Source organism: Manis javanica, chromosome 4 (genome assembly GCF_040802235.1).
Source record: "Manis javanica isolate MJ-LG chromosome 4, MJ_LKY, whole genome shotgun sequence".
Taxonomy (NCBI): domain Eukaryota; kingdom Metazoa; phylum Chordata; class Mammalia; order Pholidota; family Manidae; genus Manis; species Manis javanica.
This window is the reverse complement of record NC_133159.1, coordinates 44375424-44394634: the sequence shown is the minus strand read 5'-3', so window position 1 is coordinate 44394634 and position 19211 is coordinate 44375424. Positions and strand designations below refer to the sequence as shown.

General features: G+C 40.1%; 1 protein-coding gene across 6 annotated transcripts in view; it reads left to right on the top strand.

Annotated features, from left to right (window-relative positions):
• Positions 1–19211, top strand: part of USP24 (ubiquitin specific peptidase 24) — a 171751-nt gene that overhangs the window by 136866 nt on the left and 15674 nt on the right. For 5 of the 6 annotated variants that reach the window (XM_073233987.1, XM_073233988.1, XM_073233986.1 and 2 more), the window contains 8 exons: positions 199–349; positions 1312–1407; positions 2082–2185; positions 3730–3843; positions 14230–14326; positions 16642–16758; positions 17181–17273; positions 18826–18928. In XM_073233987.1, coding sequence (XP_073090088.1) covers positions 199–349; positions 1312–1407; positions 2082–2185; positions 3730–3843; positions 14230–14326; positions 16642–16758; positions 17181–17273; positions 18826–18928 — 875 coding nt within the window. Of the gene's footprint in view, positions 1–198; positions 350–1311; positions 1408–2081; positions 2186–3729; positions 3844–14229; positions 14327–16641; positions 16759–17180; positions 17274–18825; positions 18929–19211 lie in introns of those variants that run through there. The other variant, XR_012130171.1, reaches the window with a different exon arrangement.

The window sequence follows — 19211 nt, the reverse complement described above, 5'->3', positions numbered from 1 at the left end:
AAGCAGAGTGCTATGCTAGCACTGTCAAAGTTTTTTTTTAAGGTCCTGTTGTCTATGAACTTGCATTTTAAATTACTGGATCAGGAAAATATACAACTTATTTTTAAGTCTAGTCCACTGTTTTTGTAAGTTTGCCAGGTTGTAGTAACTGCTAACACAGTGGCCACTTTACATTAGAGTTCTCTGATTCTGTCTCAGGTCAGCACCGTCTTCACCAGAAATTTCTCCTCAGTCATCTCCTCGGCCCCATAGGCCTAACAATGACCGGCTCTCTATTCTAACCAAGCTCGTTAAGAAAGGCGAGAAGAAAGGACTATTTGTAGAGAAAATGCCTGTTCGAATATACCAGGTAAGCACCATATAAAAAAATTCTAAAAGAGAAAATCCACATAAAAGCTGAAGTCTGCCTCATAGGTCCAGAAGTACTCCGCCTGCTTTCTTGTGGAATTAGCTGTACCTCTAGTGCCACATTTCTAACCCACCTTGTTTCATGGTTGCAGGGGTGGTACAAATTCAGCATTGGCCAGTACTGTGACAGACCTGCTATATGACTGTGGGATGCCACAGATAAACGAAAGGGAGGCAGTGGGCAGTAAAGAAACACATTGTCAGAATTAGTTTACTGTATCTGGAGAGAGAAATAAGTTAACAGTTCATAACCTTTGGGTATAATTAATTTGACAATGATGACCATCAGTCATTGAGTACCTCCCCTGTGCTACATGCTTTAAACAGATCCCTCATTCTTAAAACATTTGTGGAATAGCAAGTTTTATTCCCATTTTTCAGAAGGAAAAATTGAGGCTCAGGAAAGGAAAAATCATCTGCCAGTGTCACAGAGCTAGAACTTAAATTTAGAACTGTCTGACTACCTAGTCCAGACTTTGTACACTAAGTAATTAAAAGCTAAGTAGCCAGACCGGAGAATTTAAGAAAAACATGGAGTCTTTCATTAAGAGAGAATTCCATCCGATACAAGGAAAGCATGGAATTGGCTGTACTTGGGGAAGCTCTGTTTGTCCCTGCCTGCCTGGAATAACAGGTTAGAATTCACTTGCCTGTCATGTAGCGGTGGTCCTAAATTTCCCAGAAGGGTTTGGTTTTATGAATAATGACTTGCCTTTTTATAGCTTATACTTGAAAGAAAGATTTTCCTGTCTCTCTTAAATGTCAAAGCCTTAGAGAAGGGTTCTTAGGAGCCCCTTTTACCTAATATAAAACCCTTTTTACTCAATGTAGCACTAAAATGTCTTCCACAAATTGAGTATTTTACACTGTTTCTTAAAAATAATTACTAATTTTCTTCTGCAGATGGTGAGAGATGAAAACCTCAAGTTTATGAAAAATAGAGATGTGTACAGTGGTGATTATTTCAGTTTTGTTTTGTCTCTGGCATCATTGAATGCTGTAAGTACTAGTTGGATTGTTAGTAAAGGAGTAAAAGGATTGTAGTTAAGTATCTTTCAGCTAAAGCCATCAGTGACTCATTTTCCCTCTGAGTTGTTAGCACTCAGATTAGATGCCCAAAAAATTCCCACAGATGTGTCATCTGTCAGGTGATACTGAAATACAGACAGCGTTCAGAATGTGTAATGCAGATGGTGAGTAGGTGTGGGCTTCTCCACACTGGTTTTTAAAGTGCTCTTGTTTAAGTTTCATGCAGAATCTGAGAGTAGCCTTGAGGTAATGTCAGTGAATATGGAGCTCTGTGGAGATTAATTTTTCTAGTTTGTAATCAGACATTGTCAGACTCAAGATTAACTTCCAAATACTTCTTTTTCTTGAATACTGTGATTATAATTTGACAATAAGGGAAAAACTTTCTCAGTCTGTTGATAGATTACTTAACATCCTGTGGTCTGAAGGCTCCATTTTGAGAGGCCTTCATAAAAGAAATGAAGAGGATGTCTTCTCTTAACTTCTTTTAAAATTCAAATGGAACATTTTCTGTAATGAACTGGCTAGTTTTTTCTTATTAGTATTTAACTTTATTGTGTGTCATTATTTCATTTGTAATAATGTATAATAATCTATAAAGCATCTCTGAAAAATAGCCTCCTTTTTTTCTCCCTTTCTCTCAGACTAAATTAAAGCATCCATATTATCCTTGCATGGCAAAGGTGAGCCTACAGCTTGCCGTTCAGTTCCTTTTTCAAACTTACCTACGGACAAAGAAGAAGCTCAGGTAAGAAGTGATATGTTTCAATAGTCTGTTATGACAGAGCCACTGTTTAATTCATTTAAAGTTAGATTTGAGTTCAACTTTCAAAGCATTATGAAGGCAACTATGTAGTATACCCAAATGATTAAAACATAGTTTCTATCTTTAAAGTATTTCAAATCCAATAAGAAAGATAGATAAAAAAAGAAATTAATGTGTAATCCAATAGGAACAGTAGATAAAAAAAAGCAAGGCATAAATGCTGTACATCTTAGGGAACTGGGCAGAATCACATACGGATGTGGGGACTGGGTAGACATTAAAGACATTGAATTCTCAGGAATTATGAAAGGCAGAAATAGAGAAATGAGGTTCATTCTAGATGGAAGGGGAAAACCTGAGTGATGTACAAGACATGCCTAAGGAGCCACGAATGACTGTTTTCCTCATACATTTAAGGACCGCATTTGAGGTGAGATGAGATGTTGGGTCTGGATGAGCTCATTGAGTGTCCGAGGGCCACCAAAGGGAGTCTGGGCCGTGTTCAGTGGAGGACCGCAGAGGGTTTTTGACCAGGGACAGTATGTGCAGAGTGTTGCAGTACGCACTCTAGGCTGTGGCTGCAGGTTACTCACTGGTTTTTATCTTTAGCACCTGGAAGGTCCCTTACACATTACAGGTTCTGGGTAGATAGTTGTTTGTGAATAAATGATGAAAAGTGAATAAAGGATGAAGAGTGATTGCACATCAGTTTGTAGGATATCTACTTGGAGCAAGGAGAGGCTCAGGGTGAGGAAACCAGTTAATTAGATGACCATTGCAGTTCTCAGTCTTTCCTCCCTCATGAGCACAATGAACTTCTCCAGGTGTGGCGAGGTTTTTGGAAAGATTTTGCAGTCAAGAAAGTCTTGAGAAGACAAAATGGCAACTTTATTTTTACATGTAATAATCAAAGATATATTAAATGATAGCCATCATTACGTTCCTTTCTTTTAATGTCTTGCACAGGATTGACTAAGGAAGTTTGGTTACTCTTACTTGTCAGTATTTGTTAAGCTTAACTGTATATGCATTGTACACTATTTCCATTTTGTTGATATTTACCTATTGGGGTATGAGAGACTGGGGGAGGTGGTGTAAGGACTTGGATAGTATAGTTGTTTTTCATTCTAAATATTTTATTCCATAAAGTAGGATATTAATGGTCATAGCAATAAAGTATAAAAATATTGCTGTAGTAACCTATTTTGAAAGTGGGCATTTTATAAATATAAATTAATAAATCAAAACAAAATGCTATTTGAAGAAGATACAGAAGATAAAAGTTGAAGACCAAGACTTCAGTTTCTTCACACTTTTTTTGGTTTGGGGGAGATGGTGAGTCACACCTCAAGTACCAAAAAATGAAGAGAACTGGCTTCTGGAGTGCATGGAGCCTTGTTAGTCAGCAGTCATTGAGTATTTTACTTATCCTCAACCCACTCTCCACAAAACAAATAAACAATGATTCTCCATGGGGTCATTTTCTGGGGCCACATTCTAACGTTGCTGTCTTTGCTTTTTTAAAGGGTTGACACTGAAGAATGGATTGCCACTATTGAAGCATTACTTTCAAAAAGTTTTGATGCTTGTCAGTGGCTGGTTGAATATTTTATTAGTTCTGAAGGACGGGAATTGATAAAGTAAGTGTCAAGATCTTCTAATTAAAATAAATTTGTGTCTCTTCGAGTGATCAAGAGCTGAGGTTTCTTAAAACTATTTTTATTTCAACTTGAAAATATTTTTCTAATTGGAGACCATTTTAAACTGTCTTCACTGAAACCTGAGGAACTTCTTCAGGTCACCCCAGAATCATTCTTCCCAGAACCGTCTCCTTTGGACTACACTTGGACAGTGTTCTGTGAGTGCAAGGAGGGCATGTGTGCAGACAGCCAGGGGCTCACAGGCAAGCATGGCCTAACCCCTGCTGTAGTTCAGGGGATTCCAAAATACAAGCCCCTTCCCTCAGGGACTCTCAGTCCGGTGGCCAGGTAAAGAGATCAGCAATCCTTGGTTACTACACAGTGATACCATGGTATTGTCTGCGTTTGGATTCTGGCTAAAGTATTTTTCAAAAATCTACTGATGGTACAGTACCTATGATAGTATATTTACCTATGTACCTGTAATTAAAAAACAAATTGCTTTTTCTGGTAAAATTTCCAGATGCTCCAGTCACTGTGAATGTTTGCGCCTTACTCCCAGTGAGTGCCTTCATCTCTAAGCATCAGTCTCTTACATCCTCAGTGGGCTCTTCCTTCACTGTCCCCAGTTTTACCTTTTCTCAAACATGCCATAATGGCTCTCCCCACTTCTAGCCAGTGACTTCACCTCAGATGTCACCAAGCAAGTACAAGTAACAGATGAGCAGTCCACTGTCCCCATGACAAGCTACACTACCTTACCAGAGTCTGTTCACATCTTCTCCCTTCTTCCTTGTATATGGAGAAAGTGTCCTCTCTACTCGTAAAATGAATCTCTTTCATGAGCAGACTTTCTCAAGAAAGTTGGCCCTTTAATTATTGATTCTCATTCCTGCATCTTTACTTTTAAATTTTTCCACTTGGTACTCCTGTTAGCCTACACGTATGCCCTAGTATCTCTCAACTTAAAAAAAAGAGACCACAGATAATTCAAAAATGCAATCTCATTCCACGGGGAGATCACATTAGGGTGGCAAGTTAGAGATCTAATTGAAATTCTTGACTTCCTATCCCCTTCATCTCTAGGTCTGAGCTCCAGACCTTCATTTGCCTACTTGATATCTCCACTTCTTCCTCCAATCTGCCTCAAACAGCAACAAAAGTATACTTTGTGAAACAAATTAGATCATGTTGCCTTTATACTATCTCACTGCCTATGAAATCCAAAGTGTTTATTTACTGTAACCCACAGGCCTTGCTTGAATCTGGTCTTTATCCTTCCAGGCTTATCTTGTTTCACTTTCCTCCTTGCTTATCATGCCGTGACCACACTGGCTTGTTGATTCCTTGAACACACTAAGCTTTTTTCCTGCCTGAAGACCTTTGTGCCTGTTACTCCATCTACCTAGAACAGTCTCGCATCCACCCTTTGCATCTCAAGTGCTTTCTCATCCTTCAGATCAGAGCAGCTGTTCCCTCCCAATTGCGCAGTTGAAAGTAACTCTGCCCTGTTAGTCTGCTCTGCTGTTTTGCTTCTCTTCCCCACTAAACTCTAGCTTCTTGAGGGCAGAAGCAAGTCTCTAATGCCCTGCTGTACACGAAGAGCCTGGCAAATAGCAAGCACTCAGATGTCTGTGCATTCATAGAGAGCAAATGCATTTCTTTGAAGTGTTAATATATGCTTGTCCCTTTAGCATCTGCATTAGAGATAAGCTTTCACCCATTTTTCCAGTTTAATTCCAAAGTATCTTCCCAGTAATAGTAGGACTCTTGATTACTATTAGACTGTTGAATGTCATAGAATCGTCATCCATGGAAGGAACATGGCAAATACTTAGTTCCTTCCATTGAATCCAAGCAGGGCTGCTTTTAAATATCTGCAGAGAAACTCTCGCTCCTTTGGTGATATGTTTTGGTTTTTTAGTATTCCCAATGGTCAAGAATCCCAATGAATTACCTAACCTAAATTCTACCTGTTAGTTTATTATGTTTTGTCTCTTTCTCTATAAGGCCCAATTATCAGTCATTATCAGTTGCCAATTTCATATTTCTGAAGAATCAGTGTTCTCCTCTCTCTAATTAATTTCCTTAGAATGTTTTAGTCACTTAGGTTATCATTGTTAAAAGTAAAAGATAAATATATACTCAACTGATATTTTAGTAACTGTAAACCTGAAGATGTTCTCTCTTACATCAGTCTCTCAGGATAGCCCTATTTTAGGTCAATTTCTAAATGTAATTATAATTATAAAACTTTAAATCAGTAGTAAATACTGCCTGCAAATTGATCTAAAGAAATTAAAACTAATAACATGAAGGATATTTTACATCTTTTAAAAAATTTGTATTGTGGAACTTTTAAAACATGTACCAAGTAGCATTTTCTCAGGGGATCATGGGAAGATGGCAGCGTGAGTAGTTGAGAGGAAATCTCCTCCCCAAAACATATATATTTATGAAAATACAATAAATACAACTATTCCTAAAAGAGACACCAGTGGATGCAGTACAACAGCCAGGATACATCTATTTCTGCGAGAACTCAGCATCACACAAAGGGGGTAAGATACAAGCCGCGGCCAGGCGGGACCCGAAAACTCCCCCACCCCAAAACTCGGCGGGAAGAAAGGAGTCAGAATGGGGAGGGAGTGAAAGCCCAAGACTGCTAAACAACCAGCTCTAGAAATCCGCACCCGGAACACAGACACAAGGTGCACGGATATTAGAGAATGCTGGATATTAGAGAAACGGAAAAACAAAACCTGTGGACAGGTCCCCGCAACCGGCGCCCCTGAGACAAAAGAAAAGCGAGTGCTTTCTGCAAGTCTTAAATAGACAGGGACCCCATAGCTGGACGAAGTTGTCCTGGCAACTGGGAATACCAGGGAAACTTAGGCGCCCTAAACGGAGGCAGTGCAGCTCTGAAGCCCCTCACAGGACTAGGCAGCCTGCCAGTCATTCTTCCAACTGGCGCGGACCCTGACACACGAGCCCAGTAGCAGGAGGGTGGGAGCGCGCGCCGGGGCCAGAAGCACTAGAAGGAACTGAGAGCAGATATGTGCACCACAGGGCTAGCCCACAGCAGCATGACTGAACAGCCCGGGTTAGGCTTGTGCGCACCGGCGGCAGTGAAGCCAGAGCCCAGTTAGAAGCCTTCACGGAAAAGCTCTGTGCACACTGGCAGTGGAGCCAGAGGGAGCAGGCGCGCTCCCAGGAGCCAACCGGAATCCCAGCCCAATGCACAGCTGCCCGAGCCAGACCCAAAGGCTGCTGCTGCCACACAGCTGCCTGGCAGGGTCGCCACTAGCACGGAGGAGTGCACCTGGCATGCCTGCCACTCCCCACAGGGCTCCGCGCTGCTCTGACAGACACCCCACCCACAGCAGCTTAGAATATTAACCTGGTGGCTGCTCCAGGACTGCAGGTAGCCATCACAGACAGCAGAGAAGGTCCAGGCATCCAGCAAGCAGGAAAGGACTTTCTTCTCCCAGCTGAAACACCTACAACCTGCCTACAGCCACTGCAATCACCATGAAAGGGCAAAAAAATCTGGTCCAGACCAAGATAGTTACACCTGAGAAAGGATCTGCAGAGGCAGACTTAACCAGTCTCCCTGAAAAAGAATTCAAAATAAAAATCATAAACATGCTGACAGAGCTGCAGAGAAATATGCAAGAGCTAAGGGATGAAGTCTGGAGGGAGATTACAGAATGTCCGGAGGGAGATTACAGAAGTGAAACAAACTCTGGAAGGATTTATAAGCAGAATGGATAAGGTGCAAGAGGCCATTGATGGAATAGAAACCAGAGAACAGGAACGCATAGAAGCTGATGCAGAGAGAGATAAAAGGATCTCCAGGAAGGAAACAATATTAAGAGAACTGTGTGACCAATCCAAAAGGAACAATATCTGCATTATAGGGGTACCAGAGGAAGAAGAGAGAGAAAAAGGGATAGAAAGTGTCTTTGAAGAAATAATTGCTGAGAACTTCCCCAAACTGGGGAAAGAAATAGTTGCTCAGACTACGGAGGCACACAGAACTCCCGAGAGACAGGATCCAAAGAGGTCAACACCAAGACATATAATAATTAAAATGGCAAAGATCAAGGATAGGGACAGAGTATTAAAGGCAGCCAGAGAGAGTAAAAAGGTCACCTACAAAGGAAAACCCATCAGGCTATCATCAGACTTCTCAACAGAAACTTTACAGGCCAGAAGAGAATGGCATGATATATTTAATGCAATGAAACAGAAGGGCCTTGAATCAAGGATACTGTATCCAGCACGATTATCATTTAAATATGAAGGAAGGATTAAACAATTCCCAGACAAGCAAAAGTTGAGGGAATTTGCCTCCCACAAACCACCTCTACAGGGTATCTTAGAGGGACCGCTCTAGATGGGAGCACTCCTAAAAAGAGCACAGAACAAAACACCCAACATATGAAGAATGGAGGAGGAGAAAAAAGAAGGGGAAGAAATAATCATCAGACTGTTTATAACAGCTCAATAAGTGAGTGAGGTCAGACAGTAAGGTAGTAAACAAGCTAACCTTGAACCTTTGGTAACAACAAATCTAAAGCCTGCAATGGCAATAAGTACATATCTTTCAATAATCACCCTAAATGGAAATGGACTAAATGTACCAATCAAAAGACACAGAGTAGTAGAATGGATAAAAAAGCAAGACACATCTATATGCTGCTTACAAGAGACTCACCTCAAACCCAAAGACATGCACAGATTAAAAGTCAAGGGTTGGAGAAAGATATTTCATACAAACAACAGAGAGAGAAAAGCAGGTGTTGCAATACTAGTATCAGACGAAATAGACCTCAAAATAAAGACAGTAAGAAGAGCTAAAGAAGGACATTACATAATGATAAAGGGCTCAGTCCAACAAGAGGATATAACCATTATAAACATATATGCACCCAATACAGGAGCACCAATATATGTGAAACAAATACTAACAGAATTAAAGGAGGAAATAGAATGCAATGCATTCATTTTGGGAGACTTTAACACACCACTCACCCTAAAGGACAGATCCACAAGACAGAAAATAAGTAAGGACACAGAGGCACTGAACAACACACTAGAACAGATGGACCTAATAGACATCTATAGAACTCTACATCCAAAAGCAACAGAACATACATTCTTCTCAAGTGCACATGGAACATTCTCCAGAGTAGACCACATACTAGGCCACAAAAAGAGCCTCAGTAAATTCAAAAAGATTGAAATCCTACCAACCAACTTTTCAGACCACAAAGGTGTAAAACTAGAAATAAATTGTACCAAGAAAGCAAAAAGGCTAACAAACACATGGAGGCTTAACAACATGCTCCTAAATAATCAATGGCTCAATGACCAAATTAAAATGGAGATCCAGCAATATATGGAAACAAATGACAACAATAACACAAAGCCCCAACTTCTGTGGGACGCAGCAAAAGCAGTCTTAAGAGGAAAGTATATAGCAATCCAGGCATATTTAAAGAAGGAAGAACAATCCCAAATGAATAGTCTAACATCGCAGTTATCGAAATTGGAAAAAGAAAAACAAATGAGGCCTAAGGTCAGCAGACGGAAGGACATAATAAAGATCAGAGAAGAAATAAATAAAATTGAGAAGAATAAAACAATAGAAAAAAATTAATGAAACCAAGAGCTGGTTCTTCGAGAAAATAAACAAAATAGATAAGCCTCTAGCCAGACTTATTAAGAGAAAAAGAGAGTCAACACACATCAACAGAATTAGAAATAAGAAAGGAAAAATCATGATGGACCCCACAGAAATACAAAGAATTATTAGAGAATACTATGAAAACCTATATGCTAACAAGCTGGAAAACCTAGGAGAAATGGACAACTTCTTAGAAAAATACAACCTTCCAAGACTGACTCAGAAAGAAACAGAAAATCTAAACAGACCAATTACCAGCAACAAAATTGAATTGGTAATCAAAAAACTACCCAAGAACAAAACCTCAGGGCCGGACAGATTTACCTTGGAATTTTATCAGACACACAGAGAAGACATAATACCCATTCTCCTTAAAGTTTTCCAAAAAATAGAAGAGGAGGGAATACTCCCAGACTCATTCTATGAAGCCAACATCACCCTAATACCAAAACCAGGCAAAGACCCCACCAAAAAAGAAAACTACAGACCAATATCCCTGATGAGCGTAGATGCAAAAATACTCAACAAAATATTAGCAAACCAAATTCGGAAATACATCAAGAGGATCATACACCATGACCAAGTGGGATTCATCCCAGGAATGCAAGGATGGTACAACATTCGAAAACCCATCAACATCATCCACCACATCAACAAAAAGAAAGACAAAAACCACATGATCATCTCCATAGATACTGAAAAAGCATTCAACAAAATTCAACATCCATTCATAATAAAAACTCTCAACAAAATGGGCATAGAGGGCAAGTACCTCCACATAATAAAGGCCATATATGATAAACCCACAGCTAACATCATACTGAACAGCAAGAGGCTGAAAGCTTTTCCTCTGAGATCGGGAACAAGACAGGGATGCCCCCTCTCCCCACTGTTATTCAACGTGGTACTGGAGGTCCTAGCCACAGCAATCAGAGAAAACAAAGAAATACAAGGAATCCAGATTGGTAAAGAAGAAGTCAAACTGTCACTATTTGCAGATGACATGATATTGTACATAAAAAACTCTAAAGACTCCACTGAAAAACTACTAGAACTAATATCAGAATTCAGCAAAGTAGCAGGATACAAAATTAACACACAGAAATCTGTAGCTTTCCTATACACTAACAATGAACTAATAGAAAGAGAAATCAGGAAAACAATTCCATTCACAATAGCATCAAAAAGAATAAAATACCTAGGAATAAACCTAACCAAGGAAGTGAAAGACCTATACTCTGAAAACTACAAGACACTCTTAAGAGAAATTAAAGAGTACACTAACAAGTGGAAACTCATCCCATGCTCTAGGCTAGGAAGAATTAATATCGTCAAAGTGGCCATCCTGCCCAAACCAATATACAGATTTGATGCAATCCTTATCAAATTACCAACAACATTCTTCAACAAACTGGAACAAATAGTTCAAAAATTCATATGGAAACACCAAAGACCCCGAATAGCCAACGCAATCCTGAGAAGGAAGTATAAGGTGGGGGGGATCTTGCTCCCCAACTTCAAGCTCTACTACAAAACCACAGTAATCAAGACAATTTGGTACTGGCACAAGAACAGAGCCACAGACCAGTGGAACAGAATAGAGACTCCAGACATGAACCCAAACATATATGGCCAATTAATATTTGATAAAGGAGCCATGGACATACAATGGGGAAATGACAGTCTCTTCAACAGATGGTGCTGGCAAAACTGGACAGCTATATGTAAGAGAATGAAACTGGACCATTGTCTAACCCCATACACAAAAGTAAACTCCAAATGGATCAAAGACCTGAATGTAAGTCATGAAACCATAAAACTCTTAGAAAAAAACATAGGCAGAAATCTCATGGACATAAACATGAGTGACTTCTTCATGAACATACCTCCCCGGGCAAGGGAAACAAAGGCAAAAATGAACAAGTGGGACTATATCAAGCTAAAAAGCTTCTGTACAGCAAAGGACACCATCAATAGAACAAAAGGGTATCCTACAGTATGGGAGAATATATTCATAAATGACAGATCCGATAAAGGGTTGACATCCAAAATATATAAAGAGCTCACACGCCTCAACAAACAAAAAGCAAATAATCCAATTAAAAAATGGACAGAAGAGCTGAATAGACAGTTCTCTAAAGAAGAAATCCAGATAGCCAACAAACACATGAAAAGATGCTCCACATCGCTAATCATCAGAGAAATGCAAATTAAAACCACAGTGAGGTATCACCTCACACCAGTAAGGATCACCATTATCGGAAAGACAAACAACAAATGTTGGTGAGGTTGTGGAGAAAGGGGAACCCTCCTACACTGCTGGTGGGAATGTAAACTAGTTCAACCTTTGTGGAAAGCAGTATGGAGGTTCCTTAGAATGCTCAAAATAGAAATACCATTTGACCCAGGAATTCCACTTCTAGGAACTTATCCTAAGAATGCAGCACTCCAGTTTGAAAACGACAGATGCACCCCTATGTTTATTGCTGCACTGTTTACAATAGCCAAGATATGGAAGCAAACTAAATGTCCATCAGTAGATGAATGGATAAAGAAGTGGTATATATACACAATGGAATATTACGCAGCCATAAGAAAAAACAGATCCTACCATTCTCAGCAACATGGATGGAGCTAGAGGGTATTATGCTCAGTGAAATAAGCCAAGCGGAGAAGGACAAGTACCAAATGATTTCACTCATATGTGGAGTATAAGAACAAAGGAAAACTGAAGGAACAAAACAGCAGCAGAATCACAGAACCCAAGAATGGACTAATAGTTACCAAAGGGAAAGGGACTGGGGACAACGGGTGGGAAGGGAGGGGTAAGGGCAGGGAAAAAGAAAGAGGGCATTACAATTAGCATGTATAGTGCGTGGGGAACACGGGGAGGGCTGTGCAACACAGAGAAGACAAGTAGTGATTTTACAGCATCTTACTACGCAGATGGACAGTGACTGTGAAGGGGTATGTGGGGGGAACTTGGTGGAGGGGGGAACCTATTAAACATAATGTTCTTTATGTAATTGTAGATTAATGATACCAAAATTTAAAAAAAAAAAGAACATGTACCAAGTAGTCAGAATGAGAACCCTCTCCTGTCCCTATCCCGCCTCAGATCATCGCACTTGGCCACTCTTGTTTACTTATCCCAGCTCCCCCACAAACTCACATGCATGCCTTTTTTTTCTTTGAAGTATTTTAAAGTGAATCTCAGACACTATATAATTTTACTATAAGTTTTTCAGAATGTATCTCTAAAAGATAGTTTTAAAACAATAAACATTTTACCATTATCACACTAAGCAAAAATAATAATTCATTCTTATCATCCTATACCCAGTCTGTATTCATATTTCTCCAGATGTCTTAAGAATGGTATTTTACCATTGAGTTTGTACAAATTAGAATTCAGGTGGGCCCCACATGTTACATTTGGTTTATATGTTTATTAGGACTTTTAATGTAATTGTTCCTTTTCCCTTACCACCTCATTTTGTCCTGCCAGTTATTTGGAGGAGAAACTTGCCCTCAAGAACTCCCCATATTCTGGATTTGTTTACATTCTTGTGGTACTTCTTAATGTCTGTTACAAGAAATGTGGGGCACCTGCTATAAATATTCTTGCCAAAAGAACTGTGCCTAAATCTTACCAAGCCCCTAGAGCTAAATATTATAGGGGTTCCGGTTGTCTATTAAACTTTTGTATAGTTTGCCACTTTGAATCCTAGTGAATTTAGAACAGAGCCTCATCTTTCTGGTTCACATTAAGTAGCTAATGTGTAGCAGTAGCAGTTATGTGGAATGAGCAGAAGTAGAGTGACTTCAGGAGGATCCACCTTGATCTGCCAGTTATTGGGAGACAGGGCAGCAGGGTTATTAGCATGCTCTTGAGGGGGAGGAAGGAAATGCAAGGCCACATGCCAGCACAGAGAGAGTGGCCTTCACTGCTGTCACCTGAGACAAGTGCCTCAGCAAAGTTTTAACTTGAGTCACCAAGTTAGGTTGTAGTTAAGTCCTTCCCATGGAATAATGGGGGTTTTCTGTTAAGAAATATTAGCAGTGATAGATGAATTCTCACTTTGCTCATTAAATATGGGTTTTCACACTAAAGTGAGTGTATATGAAGCCAAGAAAGAAAGAAAAGCCAACTGTGGAGAAGCATGTGGCTATCTCATTGCTCTCAGGTAATTACCACCACTACCCAGACCCCCAGACCCCAGCAGTTGTTTTTGGCTAACTGTGCCCTCCATCACATCTAAGGCTTCCTCACCTACCACAGTTGTGTAAACGATAAAATTAAGTAATGCATTTTCCTGCAGTTTAGCACCTGACGTACTGACCAGAAAATTCCTGACTGACTGCACTTCTGAGAGATGAGATTAGGTCAGGTATTAAGCCCCAGTTTGGTGACTTAGCCTAGCAAAAGTGACCTTGTGTTGGGCCTGTGTCTTTCTTTTTAACAAGGGGAAGAGAGGAAGGAGGGGAATTCTGCTTTTCAGTATTTAAGGCTCTTGTTTTCGTGTTTGGCATTCCTCCTTCATGGTGGCCTGTGAATGTGTGCTAAGCTCTCAGGAGGCTTGAGCTAACATCTTGGAGTGATCTTGTTTCTTGGGTATAGGTCGGCCTGGTGTTGGGAAGGTTGGGCCATAGAACCTATCTTGCTTTTGACACCACATTTCTCTTTATCTTAGGATTTTCTTACTGGAGTGCAATGTGAGAGAAGTACGAGTTGCTGTGGCCACCATTCTGGAGAAGACACTAGACACTGCCTTGTTTTATCAGGATAAGGTCGGTCTCCTTTTTTAAATTTTATTTCTACTTTCTATCTTTACCAAATGACTTAAACCGTACATAATAAGAAAGAGAGCCTAGGATTGGAGTCTGATAATTTTGCCACATTAAACGTACCTTCTGTAAGGTGCATTCTGATAAATGCCAGGTAGAAGTCATTCTGTTCTTTCCTCCTCATATCCCAGAAAATAGGTTAGGCCAGGAATTTAGGTCTGCTTTGATCTGCTTCAGGACTTTCTTTCTAGAACACTCCTTTTTCAGAATCTTCTCTCAGAAGTTTGTATTAGATCTCTCTGAACTGAGACTACCTGAGTCTAGAGACTCTATACAGTCTAACCAACAGATGTTGTGAACCACCCCTGGCTTTGTCTCCTTCCTCGTAAGCATAACCTTCAATTAGCTGCCAAACCAAACAGTGCCTTCCATCCAGGGACATTGCCCAATAGTTCCTTCATTGGTCTCCATTATTCCCTAATCTTTGTTCCTGGTGTTTTGAATTTCATCTTCATCCTAACCCTATTTTCTACAATATATTTTCTGGTTTGTAATTCCACATGCTAAAACAAACCATGGTATTTATTGCCATGCTCAGTTCCCCCCAAATTTTAAGTCTTAGGGAATAAATGACATACAGTATAAGTGAGTATTCAATCTGTTATTCAGTCTTAGCAAATACAGCAGTTACTTCCCAAGTCTGCTGTTACAAACAGCTGACACTACATGGAAAACTTTGAAAAATGTTATTTTCAGAAATAATTGGCTCCTCATAAACATTGGCTGGAGGCAGTATGTCTCAATAAACTAAATGCAAATTCTAGGAATTGCTGCTTTAGATACAGATATTGGCTTTGCTATTCAACCTTGAGCAAGTCCTTCAAGGAAGATGTTAATCCAGATGCAGTCAGTGCCTGGCACCCAAGCACTTAGTTCCTTCAGCATTGTCTGACCCAGGGTGTGCTGTTAGGCCAGACAACCTTAGGAGCTTTACCCAATCCAGAGTAAACAAGGAGGTCAAATATGCCCTTCAGGAAGCACCTCAAAGATGACTGTCCCTCAATTCTAGGAATCATAAGGAAATTGAGGTTTACTCTCAGCCAGTGGTTTTCAATCAGCTTAAACAACAAAACTGTTTTTCAGTAAAAGCTTACCTGGATGCAGAATATATAAAATAGGTTATTAGGAGCTGACCAAGGACAATTTGGATACCATGGCTCTGAAATACCCTGTGGAAGTTTTCTGAGATATTTAATATAAAAACCTTCTCACTCTCCTCCTTCAACCCCAGAGGATAAAGGCAGAATTAGTGTAGTGTCCCGCAGATGGGGTCAGGCCACAGCCTACCAGCCCCTCAAGCTCTAAAGGCAGGACTACAGGTGGTAGAAGGGGGTGGAGGACAGAAGCATGGAAGCCATTTGCCTCAGTAAATTCTCTTTTATATCCAGTGACAGATTTTATGTCCGCTTTTCCCCATAATGGGATTGGTGCCTCTTGCCACCCACTTTAAGCTTGTAAAGTACTTTGAAAATAAAGTGCTATATAAATGGTCGATTTTACTGTATTCATAATGGGTGTGACAGGATGCATGGGACTACTTCAGAAGTCTGTGAATGCCATCTTCAAAGGAAATGAACTAACAAGAGTAGTGAGCCTGGTCTTAATTCTCAGATCACAGATGAATTTCTAGGAACTTGTCCAAAAACAGTTCGGGTGGGAGGGAAAGAAGAAGCAATGTGATAACCAAAATGGTTTCTAAACAAATAAAATGTTTTTCAAAGCTTTCCATGAGGCGTCAGCGAGCTTTCAAGTAAGTTCACAGTTGAGTTGATATTGCCGTTGTCATTCTGTCAGGCTGTTGCTCTCCATTTGCTCCATTGGCTTGGTTTCTAGCCCCTATGCCTGTGTCTGTGTTTTTTATTCTTTGCATCTGTGATTATGTGAATAAGTAGCATAGTGGAGGGAGGGATTCAGAAATATGTTTCCTCTAAACCCCCTGCCTTTTTTTAAGAGACAGAGAAATTTGCTGTGCAGAAAATGTGACCATTAGGTGACAGCATCATGCCATTGAGTCTGAAATCCAGGGAACAGACCTAGGTTTTCCTATTAATTATTTCTACAGTACATCTTTCCCTGGGAGATAAAATTGCTAATTCTGGTTTTACTCTCCAAAGCATAAGTCCATCTGAATCTGAGACTGGATTGTGTCAGTCAGACTTTCCTTTTGTTCTTAGGGTGACTTTCTGCAGACTAATCCTGTTACAATGTCTTATCTTACATTCTGTTTCTTTATGTAATTTCATCTTTCCTCTAACCAGTTGAAAAGCCTTCACCAGTTACTGGAGGTACTACTTGCTCTCTTGGATAAAGATGTCCCAGAAAATTGTAAAAACTGTGCTCAGTACTTTTTCCTGTTCAACACTTTTGTACAAAAAGTAAGTAATTTATTTTCTAGTATCTTTTCCTAATATAGAAGATTTATGGTCCAGACGAATTTTATACATGGAAAAAAGGCTAGTCAATATAGGGTCTATATGAAAATGGTGTAGGAGTGTTTCTTCTTAAAAATCTTAATTTGTACATTACATTACTTGCCAGAATTCTGACGGGTGGAAATACTAGTTGATAGCAACAGGAGTCTGCCTTAAAACTAGTGGCTGGTTGTGTGTCTAGCCCTTGTGAAGCTGTGGAAACTCAAAGAGATTTTGTTAGATTTTTTACAAGTATTTTCTATATGCAAATTACAGCATATTTAAAAACTTACCGACTCCTTAAAACTTCTCATTTAGCTGTGCTTTTGAAACAGATTTTTGTCTGGATAGGAATGTAATTTATCATTCTGATTGTCTTGTGACAGCAAGGCCTGAGGGCAGGAGACCTCCTGCTGAGACACTCAGCCCTGCGACACATGATCAGCTTTCTCCTCGGGCCCAGTCGGCAGAACAACCAGGTAACCCTACTTGACAGCCCAGGGATGTGGCCCTGGTTCTCACAGCCATGCCGTTTCTCTAGGTGATAACTATTTCTAATTTTGTAAGAGTCCAGTACAGAGTAGCCTTTACATTTACTTGGAGTTCAGTTATTTGTACAGCCTTCATATAGAGTTTAGTCTAATAATAAGCCCTGGAAATGACTGACTAGGAAATCAGTCAGAGCAGGAAGTGCCAAGCGTCCCAGGAGGAAAGATGGCTGGCAACGAGGGAATGCAGATGCCTTCAAGAAATGGCAGCACGGAGTCTCCCGCCGGCTCTCTGGGCTGTTTGGGGGGAAAGCGCCTGAGTGGCCCCTGGCAGCCTGGGACTCGTAATGTCCCGCACTAAGTGGTGCTGCTGCAGAGGTGACACTCGTGTTCAGAAAATGAAAAGGAAGGGATTTTGGAATAGTAGGGTTAGATATATCCCAGATTAACTCTCCTGTTTGAAGTTCCTGTGTTGGCGTGTTTCTCCCATCATATTTACTTTTAAAGATTTAAAATACATAAATGTGAACATGCAGTGATGATAAATATTGTTTATGGAATGCCTACTATGTATGAGACACAACTGGTCAGTTTACCTGCTCTTTTACCTCTGATACAAGGCAGTAAAACAGGCAGTTTCATCCCTATTCTCAAGCAAGAATTAAAGCTGAGAAAAGTTAAGTGACTTGTTCAGGGTCACAAAGCTAAAGTGCTGTGGGGCAGGGATTCAGACCCGGCTCAGGTTTCCGCTGTATGTAATGCATGGCATAGGAAAGATTTCCTTTATTTATTAAGGGAGACAGACTTGATGCTTAGGCCTCCTCTAAGCGTCCTGTCATATATCACTGTGCTGCTCTCACTCTTTAGTGCTAAAAACACAGTACTGGCACACTAGCTGTTCTGTGTGTTGATAATGAGATTCATAATGTCTTTTTTTCACTCCAGACTCTTCTGTATCAGGGACTCTGTTGACACTAGCAATTGACTTAAATTGACTGGATTTGAAGACTTAATTTAATGTTGCATAATTAATATTATTTTGCATTTATGGAACATATAACATTGAAATAATTTCCACTTTTAATGTTTCATTTGGTCCTCACAACCACAAAGGGTGAGCAGGTAGGTTCTCTCTGCTGTCCCACCAAGAGGTCAGGCGCTGTTACGATAAAGGACTTGCCCATGTCCACACGGCACTGTGAGTGGCAGAGGAGGGCCCGGCTTCCAGATCACCAGCCTCATGGGCTCCCCCTGACACTGAGGAACAGGAAAATTATCTAGCATAGTATAAGCACTCAGTACCTACCCTGAATACAGAAATGGATTTGTTTTAGAATATGACATAGAGTTAATGTATCTGCAAGGGAAAATACTCTTAAGCTAGCGTACACCTGTGGCTTTTTTATACTTTGACGTCTTCTCTTACCAAACATTGAGGAAGAATTGTGGCTCAAAATATTGTGAACTAGCACATCCTTTCCCTTTCTTTTCATGTTATTTTTAACCAAAATTCTAACATCCATTTTATTTTCTCTGACAACAGATACGTCGATGGAGCTCAGCACAAGCACGGGAATTTGGGAATCTTCACAATACAGTAGCATTGCTTGTTTTGCACTCAGATGTCTCTTCCCAGAGAAATATTGGTAAGCCTCAGTATGCTGTTAATACATGTTAATACAGCAGAGAAATGGGGAGAGGGTGAACATGTCAGTAATGCACACAGAGTAGTAGTGTTGGCAGTTAGATGGGTACTACTTGTTTCTCATTTGGCTACTTGATATTTGAGGAACACTTAAAAATTTTGTATTATTCATGTTAAACTTCACCTCACTTTACTAGTTTGTCACAAGAGAAAGTAAATCATTTATTTGGTGGAGAGACATATGTAAATATTAAAAAAACACCCTAGGATTAAAGGCAAAGTCA